Genomic DNA, 12,485 nt, shown 5'->3' on the forward strand with positions numbered 1-12,485 from the left:
TATCCGTGGCCGTGGACTGCACCAAAATAGTGGAGCCTCCAGTGATATCCGCTCACCCGATCCTCCAATCAGGACTCCACCTCTGCCCTGATTGGAGGATCGGATGTCACTGGAAGTGCCGTCATTTTGGGGGAAGTCTGTGAAGACGCGGACGAAGATAGAACGTGAAGAATAAGAAGATGCAGATGTGGTCGGCAGAGGAAGGAGCTGAAACACTTAGAGGGTGTGAACGAAATTGAAGAATGAAATTGTGGGCCAACAAATTTTGCTTCATCCGCTCTGTCGAGGGTCCGGCCTTTTCGTGGCTTCTTACGAATCCCCGAATTTGCAGTTGTCTGAATTCGGATGGACCGGTCTATTTACCCACCTCGGTTTCCCGGTCCAGCAGCGCTGCACGTCACACCACTGACTTTTCCTTCGATACATGGAGGTTTTTGTGACCTTCTGTCGCCCCTACACAAAATTCCTACAAATAAGTCGTTCTGCTAAAAGCCTCTTTATCCTAGCGGTGCTCACATATCACGCCAACAACTGGCCCAACATCATCATGACAAAAATAGATGTACCGCCACGTAGTCACCGTACCGCAAAACATAAAGGCCGGTGAGTATATCCCCATCACCCAAAGAAACCGCCTTCTGATCAGAATTCAGAACAACTGCCGCTTAGCAAGAGAGGGATCGAGCGAAATAATCCCAGTTCCACCATTTGCTGACCGGTCGCATTCCCCAGATAAACGGTGTTCGTTCTGTCCTGCCCCTCACACGTCTGAACGAGCGCTTCCGGGGACGACCTTACAGGGCTGCAGTCGCTCACCCAAGCGCTGGTCCCAATCCCATCCGTTGTAGCAGCAAACGCTTCCGAACTCGATCGATGCAGGCTCGCCGATGCCGAAGAGATGTCACGGTTTTGCCGATACTTTTGAATCTTCGTTACCAGATTCTGCTGGTCAGTTTAGTCACGGAGACGACCGTCAGGGGTGCCGCGCATGCTCTGATTCACTTAATGAATCAAAAGTGATTTAATACCCACCAGCAGGACTGGCTTAACTATAAATAAATATACCCCTCGGGGAGTAACCAGCCGCTGCAGCACGCTCGGGGGCCCTGAGACTAGGGCTGCCAGAAAACACAGGCCACCGATAACCAGCAGATGCCCTTCAGCTCCTGGGTCACACAGCAGATTTATACAGGGCAGACATGGCCACACCACACCCCCTGGGCATTATACTGAGGTCCCACACTAACCCCACAGCCCTGCTGTATGGAGAGGCACTGGGCTCTCCTGCCACCACCGGGGACCCCTGAAGAGTCTGTGTGGTAAGAAGCCACGCATATGTTCGGGTCCTCTCGGCTCCCTCTGTTGCCTCAGGGCCGCCCTGCGATATGACGCAGAAGGCGAGAAACCGCGCACACTAGCCGCCATTTCAGAAACGGTAGAGCCAATCAGAGCGCTGGGGTGGGGCAACAGCAAACTCGCGACCAATACACTTTGTGAGTTCCAAGCCTCGCTTTGGAAACCCCTGTAATGGCGTCCAAGTACTGGTTGTTTGTTCCGGAAGTGGTGGGAAGTTGATTTCCGCTTCCTGTCTCGCTCCCGCCCGCCTCTGCCAGCGATCCGTGAGTGATAAGAGTCCGGAGCGGTAAGTTACACCCCGAGTGGGAGGGTATGTGGGGAGGGCAGAAGGGGCTTTGACGGGGGGGGCTTCTCGGGGTCCGGGGGGGGCGCAGTTACCTTGGCTTCTGGGCATGTAGATCATAGGTGAGTAAAGTGAGCCCCCCACCCTGAGAAGTAGTTTTCATTAAGCTGTGTCTGCCCATGAATAGTGCTGCCCCAGTTACCCTGTCCACAGGCAGCCCCAGGGGGCCGCAGGCTCTGATAGAGGGGCTGGGTAGCGTCTCCCGGGGACTCTGAAGCTCCCGACAGGTCTGAGAGCTGATGGGGTGCGGTATCTGGGCTCGGGGCATAGGAAGCAGGGAGCCGGTGAGGCGCGCAGTAAACGCTCGTTCGGAAGCAGGGCGCCAGGCCTGCGGATCGTGGAACGTTCCAGGGAGAATAACGCAGAAAGAAACAACCCCGTCCGCTGTCACCTAGGTGACTGACGGTAACCGTCGGCTGATAAGTTACTGTAACCAGCGACGCATCTCCGGGGACTGTTCCAGGTGGACTCCCGGGCTGCGGTCGCTGGCTTGTATCCGGCGTCTCACCGGTGGGGGGACGGACGATCAGTATATTGATGCGGCTCTCCTGGCGGAGGGGGTTGGTGCGTGCCGGTGGATGCGGCTCTCCTGGCGGACGTGGTTGGTGCGTGCCGGTGGATATGGCTCTCCTGGTGGACGGGGTTGGTGCGTGCCGGTTGATGTGGCTCTCCTGGCGGACGGAGTTGGTGCGTGCCGGTGGATGTGGCTCTCCTGGTGGACGGGGTTGGTGCGTGCCGGTTGATGTGGCTCTCCTGGTGGACGGGGTTGGTGCGTGCCGGTGGATATGGCTCTCCTGGTGGACGGGGTTGGTGCGTGCCGGTTGATGTGGCTCTCCTGGCGGACGGGGTTGGTGCGTGCCGGGGGATGCGGCTCTCCTGGCGGACGGGGTTGGTGCGTGCCGGTGGATATGGCTCTCCTGGTGGACGGGGTTGGTGCGTGCCGGTTGATGTGGCTCTCCTGGCGGACTGGGTTGGTGCGTGCCGGTGGATGTGGCTCTCCTGGCGGACGGAGTTGGTGCGTGCCGGTGGATGTGGCTCTCCTGGTGGACGGGGTTGGTGCGTGCCGGTTGATGTGGCTCTCCTGGCGGACTGGGTTGGTGCGTGCCGGTGGATGTGGCTCTCCTGGCGGACGGAGTTGGTGCGTGCCGGTGGATGTGGCTCTCCTGGCGGACGGAGTTGGTGCGTGCCGGTGGATGTGGCTCTCCTGGTGGACGGGGTTGGTGCGTGCCGGTTGATGTGGCTCTCCTGGCGGACGGGGTTGGTGCGCACCGGTGGCGGACGAACGCGTACGATGCCAACTTTTCAAATTCCGTTTTCTTTATTTAGCGCCAGCAGGCTCCGCGCTGCCGTTACTATCGAGAATAATAAGGGTTCCGTTCTTATGATAAGCCGACTGCTTCTGCAATCAAATTACTTTTTTAAACCTCTCTTCGCTTAACCGGCAATTCCCACGCTGACCGTTCACACTTTATATGGGAGATCGTGAACCGGTAGGACGTCGTACTGACCAAAGGAAACGTTATCTGGAGCAGAGCACCCGGCGTCCGCTCACCTAACCATACGTGGCAGTTGGTACATTAGTGCTACGCTGGGTGCAGACGTCGTAAAGGTTCCCCACGTCATGCTTGTTCCTCGGTGGCCTCCTTGCTCTTGCTGATAGGGGAGAGCGTTACGTGTGGAGAGCGGGGATGCTTCGTAAAACCAGTGTGAAGCGGCGGGACTTGTCTGTTATCTCCCCGCCAGGCTGCTGGTTGGGGAGGGGGGCGGTTTGGGTGCTCGGGCGAGTCGGTTTAAAGTGGACGGTGTGTCGGACACCCATAAGGTCAGTCAGCTGGCGCCGATCCATACGGACTTTCTATAAGGACGGAGAACCGGCGTGAAGGTTTGGAGGCGTTGGTAGAAAGTGTTGTTCGTGTCGTCGGCTGCTGGTCTCATGCGCAAAAGTCGGCTTTATTTGTGTGAGAACGGGACGAGTGGCGGTCGGGACGAGTGTCGGTCGGGACCAGTGGCGGTACCGCAGCCATTGGGGGGGTGTTTGGGAGATAAGTTCAGTTGGTGATAGGAGCTTTAGGGTAACTCGTGGCGCATGTTACCCCGACGAGGTTGTTACGGGTTAGGGTATAACCGCAAACAATTTATTGTACGAGTTCCTGATGGTTCGGCCCGAACATAAATCTTGGGTCGGATATTTTCTTAGATTGCTGGACGGCTTATACAGAAATTGGAAAACAGCGTTTCAGGCGTGAAATGGTTAATTACAAATATACTTCGGTAGATCCTGTAAGGCTACCGAGCACACCGCCGGCAGGGTGTTCATATCCGTTCAGCTAAACGGGAATTAAAGACAGCAAAGATCATTCCCGGAGAAGCCGATTATCTCGGCGGACGCCGACCGCTGCACCGAAGGAAAAATAATAGACGTGTCGCACTTCTATAGCGCCAGCATACCTTCTGCCAGCAATGGGTTAATTGTGTCCGTCAGATGGATGACCCCCAAAGGGAGGTCGGACACAGCGATGCTTTAACGGGGAAGTCGCTTTTATCCTTTATGATTAACGCCTAATTAGTAGATCTGAAATAGAACCGGTAATCGGCCACGCGCTGTGGGGGAGGGGAGGATTTAATCCACCAGGAGAGGACTGCTTTCCCCGAGTGAGAGATGAGTGACGGATCGAGGCACAGAATGACCGGAACGGCCTGTAGACGGGAAGTGGAGGGCCGGGGGGAGGACGGCGGTTATGGCTGTGCGTCTGATAACGGGGAGAGGTCGGTGCGGGATCGCAGATAACGGAACAAGTCGTCTGCGTCGCGGGTTCCAAGGCAGCGGTGACAGCTTGGTAACGTTCAGCTGCTCTCCGGACGCTCAGACCCGCCGAATGTCCAACAATAATAACAGCAACCGGTGAACCCTGAGGCTTCTGGGGCCACGGCCGCTCCTGGGGTACAAGTTACTGGGCTGGGGGAGGGGATGACCGGAACAATCCATTAGTCTCTGCGGACACGTCAGTTACGACATGTTACCGTCATCATCATCATCGTCATCCCAGGGTGTGGAGCCGGTGATGTGTCGGAAGTGCTTTGCTGGGTTCAAAGCTTTAGTTCCTCATCGAAGAGCTTCCTTCTACGTTTAAGGCAGAGGGTAGCGTGCGGGTTTTGGAACGCTCTTTATACGCGTAGCGGCGAGTCATTTCTTTGTTTTTGGCGGATTCTGGTGAATTTTGTCCCGTATATCATACGCGATGAACTCCGTCCTCAGACCCAGATCTGCTAAGCGGTGCGTGGCTGCAGCATTGCGGTTTGGGGCCGTATTCTTTGGAGTGTATCTCGGTATCGGTGACTCGGAGCCGGTGAGACGCTGTCGGGGTTTGTGAGACGAGGCCGGTGGAGCTCGGTTTTGGTTCTCTGCCCGTCTCGTGGTTGTTAGTTGCGTAAGCTGGAGGAGCGAGCTGACCTCGGCGTCTTGCGTTGCGCGGTTGTTTGTCGCTCGCTGTCGGGGCTCACAGCCGGCCCTCGTCTGTTTCATTTCCTCCCACAGCTTGTGTGTCGTAGGCTGGAAGCAATGCGGTGAGAACTCGGCAGGAGGATCAGAGCCTCGCCGCGCGCCTGTAACGGCCTTGCCTGTAACCGCCTCGCCGCATGCCTGTAACCGCCTCGCCTGTAACCGCCCCGCCTGTAACCGCCTCGCAACGCACACGTAACGGCCGCGCACCTGTAACCGCATCACCGCGCGCCTGTAACCGCCTCGCCTGTAACCGCCTCGCAGCGCACCTGTAACCGCCTCGCCGCATGCCTGTAACGGCCCCGCCTGTAACCGCCTCGCCGCACCCCTGTAACGGCCCCGCCTGTAACCTCCTCACCGCATGCCTGTAACGGCCCCGCCTGTAACCGCCTCGCCGCATGCCTGTAACGGCCCCGCCTGTAACCGCCTCGCCGCACCCCTGTAACGGCCCCGCCTGTAACCTCCTCACCGCATGCCTGTAACGGCCCCGCCTGTAACCTCCTCGCCGCACCCCTGTAACGGCCCCGCCTGTAACCTCCTCACCGCACCCCTGTAACGTCCCCGCCTGTAACCGCCTCGCGCTCGCTCACACCTTCCGCCCCTCTTATTTCAGTTCCTGACCATCTTGGCGAGATGTCTGAAGGCTGGGAGGCCTGGCCGATCCTCGGTCCGGGATGGAAACGCAGGGCAGCCACGCGGAAATCGGGAGCCTCGTGCGGACACACGGACACTTATTACCAAAGGTAACGGCCCTGCGTGTTTAGCTGTACAGAGCCAGCCGCGCATGGATTAGGGGACCATATTCCTGGTGTGTTTGGGTCAGTAATCGGGGTCTGGACCTGTTTTCCCGCGCTCTGTTCCGTCCCATCTTATATTTTCTGGATGAAATGTTTCCGTACCGGGTGATTTCTATCATCCCGAAGTATTTGCTGCTTGTTACTCGGTAATCTCCACGCTGAGACCGGGTGCGTGCGCTGAATCGCTCCCGCCTGGTTAGACCAATGTTTGGGGGCGGCCATGTTTAATGAGTACGTTCAGATAGTTGGATGCTCTTGGCGTCCGTCCTACGGCTTCACTTTGAACTCTTTTTCCTCCCCTGCAGTCCCACAGGAATGCGCATCCGGAGTAAGATTGAATTGGCCAAGTTTTTAGGGGACGAGGTGGACTTGTCGTTTTTTGACTTTAAGAGCGGAGCCATAATCTCGCACGCAGAGGTAAGAGCTCTCCGTCCCGCCACCCTTGGGTGATTGTTGCGTTGTTCTTTTCGCTGATGCCACCCGGTTTGTCTTCTCAGAGGAATAAGCCTAAGAGGCCAAGTTTACCATCAGAACCTGCAGTCCAACACGAACCCAAAAAACCACGAGTCTCTATGCCTCTGTCCACGAGCCTGGAGCCCCCGGACAATAACAATACAGAGGAGAAGCTGGTTGTGTAAGTGGAGGGGGGGTACCGGCTGGTGCGCGGTTTGCTTGCGATTATCGGAGCCGCGATTGGTCTGGGGGGGTCTACGGCTTTGAATTGGGTCAGCGCAGGGCACCGAGCTTTTTCATTGGCTGAAGGAAGTCTATAGCAGAGAATGCCGTGCTTGGGTTATTTAAGCGATGGGATGGAAGACGTGTCTGGGTCAGATCACCGGGTTAGTCCTGTAAGCCACAGATGCGAATGTCTGGTGTAGTGGATAGGTGTGAGTGGTTGGTGAGTGTGACTCCCTGCTGAGCACTGGGGTAAATGTGGTCGTCTCTTTTGTTTTAGCCTCTGCCAGGGCTGTAAAGTGTGGTTTGCTGGAGTGGAGTTTGGGAAGTCGAAGCGGACGATGTGGTACTGCGCCGACTGCAGAGGTAAGAGATGGCGCGACACCTGGTGTCCTTCCCGCACCTGCCGGGCTCCGGTCTCATCCATGCTAGTCCACGCTGTGTGGCATGTTTTGGTGTTTGTTGAGTGTGCCTCAGAATGACCTCTAATGGTGAGGTTCACTAATCATTGCTGGTTGTTTTATTTCAGCTTACAGACGAGCTTTCAACAGAGAACAGAAGTATCTCAAAGTGAGTGTCCCCCTCCGAGAGGTGTGAATGGGGCAGCGCGGCATACGGGCATTGGATGTTTATTTTAGGGAAGAGTGTGAGTGAGTTATCCCAGCTGTCATGTACGGGGTGCTTGAGTAGCGCAGAGTGTGAGTGCGGTTGGAATCTCTCACCGGTTTGCTTTAGACTGATACTCGGGATGCTCGGGATTCTCTCTCTCTGCAGAGCGTAGGCTGCGGATCCTGTGCTGCCTGCAAGGTCCCCGAGAACTGTGGTTATTGCACCGTTTGTCTGCTGCGCTCCCACAACCCGGAGTTCGGCAGTTCGTGGAAGTGCGTGAGGAGGCGCTGCCTGCAGGATCTCCGCAAGGTGTGTAACGTCCCAAAGCGTCTCGGCGACGCTGGCTTATCCTGGCGGTTTTACTGCTGAGTGATGAGTGGGGGTTTACCGAGGAGCAGACGGCTGGAAAGGTTTTTGTTGTAACGTCAGAGCGAGGGCTCCGGGTCCGTTCAGACTCTCGGGTGGTCTGCCCGTGTCTCCCTAACGCACCAGCGTGTGAAACGTGGCAGGAGACGTGCGAGCGGTCCATTGCACTCCTGCCCGGATCCTAGACCTCTGTGCGCGCTCCTCCCGGATCCTGCCCTGCCGGATTCTGTATAACTCCTTTAAACGTTGTTATTACCCCCTTCGCGGATTATCTCTGCCGGTGCAGGTTGAATGAAATAACTGGCGTCCCGTGAGCGGTAAAGACGCGTCCTTTACTCTTTGCGAGGTGGAAACGTTCTGCTGCTTTGAATGGCGCGTAGAAACCGAGTAGCGGGAAGTTTCCGGCCGCGCGCAGGTCTTGGTTTAAATTGCTTTTTTTGCTTGTTTCAGGGGTTCTGAAAGAATTAATTATTATTATAAATAACTTATTATTATTGTTAATGTTATCTCGCTGCTGGTTTGACACGTGGCTCCCTGGTACGCTGACCGCTTTCCATGTAACGGTCAGAAGGCGCTCTCCTTTTTAAAATGTAATGCTTGTGCGTCCTGCTCTTTAATGCCGTCGGCAGGTTGGTGACTGCGGAACCTGCGAGGGTTGCTGCTCCACGACTAACTGCGGCGACTGCTCCGCCTGCATCGAGCTGGTCCAGAACCCCGGCCAGCAGAACAAAAAGACATGTTTGAAGCGGATATGCAGGAGCAACCAAGAGGTAGGTCGCAAGGCTCAGCCAGCCGTGAGTGTGATGCTGTCTGTGCCTGTGGGAGGCGTCTCGCGAGGGAGCCGCTGGCTGAGAGTATTAAGAGCAGTGCAGGATTGACCGTGGTCTTGACGCGTCTTTGTTGGTGACCGCGGACCGGGGATTTTGGGAAGAAACGCTCTGGGGTTTAATGTCGGGATGAAGGGCAGGATAACCGCGTTCTCCGATCTCGTTTCTTGCAGAAGATAATTATCCAGCCGTCGGACCTGAAAAGCTTTGGCACTAAGAAGATGACGGTAGTAAGTACGCTGGATTGTTTAGTAGTGACTGGGGTGACCGGGGTGTTTTATTTCTCAGGCAGTGAATATCGGCCTCCATTGTCCTTCATGTTTAACTTTAATGTTCTTAGTTCTCTGTCTTTGACCAGAAACAGTCTTTGGTTACCAAAGAGAAGCCACCGCAGGAAAAGGAAGCTCCGCGGAGCCAGGTTGGTGGCCGTCCGGAATCTCTGTAGAAAGTGGCCGCGTCCGGCGCTCTTTTCCATGCATCCTTTGGCGTTTCTTTCTGCGCAGCCTGAACGCCTCGGCTCTTCTTCTGCAAAAGGCCTATCGGATCAGCTTGTTCTGTACTCGCCTTCTGCTGCGCATGGCTCTCCTCCTCTCCTGCTTTAGCACTTCTATCGCCCTGTCTTCTGCCGGGGGGAGCGGCAGCACCTTTTCACCACAGGCTTTGTTTTGCCCCTCACCCCCTCTGTCTCGCAGCGACACGCTGGCCGCCGCCAGAACCGGAGGTGCGGGGAGTGTGAGGCCTGCCTGCAGAAGGTGGACTGTGGCAGGTGTGACTTCTGCCGGGACAAGCCGAAATTTGGTGGCCGTAATTTAAAACGGCAGAAGTGCCGCTGGCGCCAGTGCCTGCTTTTTGCCATGGTGGGTGTGGCTTATTAGTATGTAGGTGGGGCCATCCATTTCCCAGTAAAGCGCGGCGCCCCTAATGCTTTATAGTGGTTCTGAGGACCCGCATCACAGCCCCGTTGGGGGTAACTGCAGCTCCGTGTGGCTCCTGCCGGCAGCCATGGTGGGCTTTGGCGGACGAGAAATTGTAACTTAATGTTTACAAGACTCTACAGCGTGACCGGGGAGGTTTTGGTTCCGGCTACGTCCGTGTCCTGTGTGTGTGGAGCTCGTGTGCATGCCGTGTCCTGTGCGGGCTTCAGCTTCTGTGGGGGTGCTGTGGTCTTTCTGTGAGTTTTGGGGTCTGTTGTGTTCTCCGTGTGGCGGTCCCCCCGTTCTCGGACTCATTCGCTGTCTTTCCAGGAGAAGAATATCGCTCCCTTCCTCAAGTCTTCCAAACAACCCGCGTTGCTGGAAAATCTGAAGCAGGAGGCAGCAGAGACGGCAGCTCAGGTCGGTCACTTCCCAAGCCTTTGTTTGGGGTCTCCGTGTTAGTTGCGGGTGGGCTGTGTCTGTGGGTCTGGCGGAGAATGGCTATTTTTTCCATGTTTATATCCTATCTGTCTTTATAGAGTCAGGACCAGGACGAGTCTCACCAAATACCGCTCCTTAAACAGGATACATCTGTAGACGTAAGCACCTCCTGCGCAAACACCGATGGGATACCGGTGAGGGGATCGCTGTAATTGGCATACATGGTGGATTACCCATCAGGGGATCGTTGTTATTGATGCCTGTAGTGGATTACTGATAGGGGGATCGCTGTAATTGGTATACGTAGTGGGTTACCGATCGGGGGATGGCTGTACTTGGCGCGCACTCTTGGTTACTCTGAGGTCTGGTTTGGTCACCCTGTACCCATGCCCTCCGGCTCCTCTCCTGTGTTGGCAGGGGCTCCAAGGCAGTTGTGCGGGAGAAGCGGTAACATCCCAAATTGTAAAAGAAGAAGAAGACGACGACGAGGACAAGGAGGGATACAGCATCACGTATGTGGTGGAGGAGGACGAGGAGCCGCTGGTAAGAAGCTGTCAGTTGGGGGCAGGCGGGGGTCTTTCTCAGACTCTCGTGTCGGTCACTGATATTTGCCCCTCTGATTTTGGTCCCAGAACCTGCATCGCTCTGTGAAGGAAGAGGAGTTGGTCTCTGAGGATGATGATGACGATGATGAAAGCACTCCCGTGGTGAGTGGCGGCTGCGTTATTGGGGTTAATCTCTGTTGATTGGGTCAGGCGCAGCTTGGTACGCGGGGTGGGGGGTTCTGCTGTTTTGTGAGTAAAATGATTTGAAAGTAGTGTTTATTGAGTGAAATGAATTGCTCATTAATGCTGTTTTTTTCCCTGCAGATCACAGAGATCTTCAGCCTGGGCGCCTATCAGGCCATGAGCGGCTTAGACCGAGTCCTGCAGGAGTTTATGACCGAACTGATTGAGATTCCTTTACCGGCACACTGGGAGTTGCTGCCGGCCACCGGCCCCAACATCCAGCTGGTGCAGCGGTCCCAGCAATCCACGATGGCGGACACCGTTATTCACATTCAGCCCGGACTCCATTTCTTTGTGACTGTAAAGGGCCGCCCTCTCCCCTCCGTTCATAATCTGTACTCTGTACACCCGAGCCGCCTCACCACGGTGGACGACGTAGTGGAGCTTATTTGTGACCTGGAAGCTTATCGTCCTTGTCCAGGAGTCCCCAAGCAAGGCCTGCTCTCCGCGGCGTGCCACGTGCTGGTGTACGAGGGCCCGTGCCCGGAATGCTGCAAAATCCCGTGGCCTTCAGGCAGTGACCTGTGACTGGGCAGAGAGGGTTGAGCCTGCGCTCAGGGACACGGAACTGGGGATTCTGGTCTGCTTGTGAGATCGGTGGCTGAGGAGAGCATCAGAGGGAAGAAGCCATGATGTCTGGGGAGTGACCGAGGCTCTGCGTGGAGGATTGTCGGCCATGTCTGTGGTGGGCTAATGGCCTTTATTACAAGCCACGTTCTGGTTTGGGGACCCAAGCAGTTTTCTGCGAGACCTCCATTCGGATTTTAGTTGGGGGGGGGGTGAGAATGTTATGGATGTAAACGCCTCACGGATTTCATTGCTTTGATGTGATACTCAGGGGAGCAGAGGACGCCGGCGCGCACCAAGAGGATCGCAAGACGCCACGCTGCAGCTTCTACGAAAGGGACCAATTAAAAGCCATGTTGTGCTGAATGATACGGGTGCGATTGTCTAAGCCGAGCTGCTTGTGTTGTGTGTAATGGCCGACAGGGTGGAGAGGCTCAGGGGGCCACGTAGCCCTAACTCTGTATAATGAACAACTCCTGGGTCTCCGTTTCCAGGCTGTTTGTGGCGATGTGTTTGGAGTCGAGTGCGGTTTGCGTGTATTTGGCCGCCATGTTGGCTGCTGGAAGGGAGGGACTGGATGGGTGAGAGGGCACCGTTAGGCCAGCCGGCGTATCTGTGCGTCTGGACTCGTAGTTTTTGACGGGTCGGCTCACAATTCACACTTCTGTTTATTTTTGTGGGTTTTTTTTACACTGGAAGTAACTGAGGCTGGGCCGCAGGATGTAAAGTTTATCGAAATGTTTAAAAAAATCCCATAGAATCTTCAGGTTCCGCTTTGGTTTTATTTTCTTATTTCCCGTTAACGCCGAGCAGCCGCCCGTGCCGATATTTCTCGACTCGTGTCCGTAGTCTTCCTCTCGGCCTTCGCTCTGTGGGGGTGGAAGCTGCCGCCTCGTGCCTGCGCAGTACCTGCTGCTGCCGTTCTTTCCCTTTAACTCTCCGTGGAGAGTGGCTGCTTTTTAAATAAAGAAAGAGTTCTGCATTTTCTTTCACGAGACTCGCTTCAGTTTGTTACAAAGTGTTTCGGGGAAAATGATCGTTTTCACAAAAAAACAAAAAACCACCAGCCTCGATTCCCTTTGCGTTTTTTGCCTTTTATTTGATTGTAAGCGAGGTAAATATGTACAGTTTCGTAAGAATAAATATTTAACGAAAATTTAATTTTCCATCTCTAAGCATTGTTTCTGATTTACGATCTCACCCTGAGCTCTGGCCTGACGTCTCCGACTAGCGCTGTTCCTTTTGCTTATGAGAATTAAGTCTTGTTTTGTAGGGACTATTCCCAAAACTCGGGACAGTTCCT

At 55.3% G+C, this 12,485-nt stretch overlaps 1 protein-coding gene across 1 annotated transcript; it reads left to right on the forward strand.

Moving 5' to 3' along the window:
- Nucleotides 1–1,573: 1,573 nt before the first annotated feature.
- MBD1 (methyl-CpG binding domain protein 1) lies at nucleotides 1,574–12,169 on the forward strand. The gene is made up of 16 exons (XM_053473130.1): nucleotides 1,574–1,642; nucleotides 5,812–5,941; nucleotides 6,301–6,412; nucleotides 6,493–6,629; nucleotides 6,951–7,036; nucleotides 7,200–7,240; nucleotides 7,445–7,588; nucleotides 8,275–8,415; nucleotides 8,646–8,702; nucleotides 8,813–8,890; nucleotides 9,165–9,329; nucleotides 9,717–9,806; nucleotides 9,926–9,985; nucleotides 10,245–10,370; nucleotides 10,460–10,534; nucleotides 10,697–12,169. The coding sequence occupies exons 2-16, from the start codon at nucleotides 5,832–5,834 to the stop codon at nucleotides 11,141–11,143; spliced, it is 1,869 nt and encodes a 622-aa protein (XP_053329105.1). The 5' UTR covers nucleotides 1,574–1,642; nucleotides 5,812–5,831; the 3' UTR covers nucleotides 11,144–12,169.
- Nucleotides 12,170–12,485: the final 316 nt, after the last annotated feature.

The sequence above is a fragment of the Spea bombifrons genome, chromosome 8, assembly GCF_027358695.1.
Source record: "Spea bombifrons isolate aSpeBom1 chromosome 8, aSpeBom1.2.pri, whole genome shotgun sequence".
NCBI classification, from domain to species: Eukaryota; Metazoa; Chordata; class Amphibia; order Anura; family Pelobatidae; genus Spea; species Spea bombifrons.

Bases quoted from the DNA above. Each gene is read 5' to 3' on its own strand.
- MBD1 (XM_053473130.1), top strand. From the start codon at position 5,832: ATGTCTGAAGGCTGGGAGGCCTGGCCGATCCTCGGTCCGGGATGGAAA. The intron at 5,942-6,300 runs GTAACGGCCCTG...CCTCCCCTGCAG, and splicing joins ACGGACACTTATTACCAAAG to TCCCACAGGAATGCGCATCC. The intron at 8,891-9,164 runs GTTGGTGGCCGT...TCTGTCTCGCAG, and splicing joins AGGAAGCTCCGCGGAGCCAG to CGACACGCTGGCCGCCGCCA.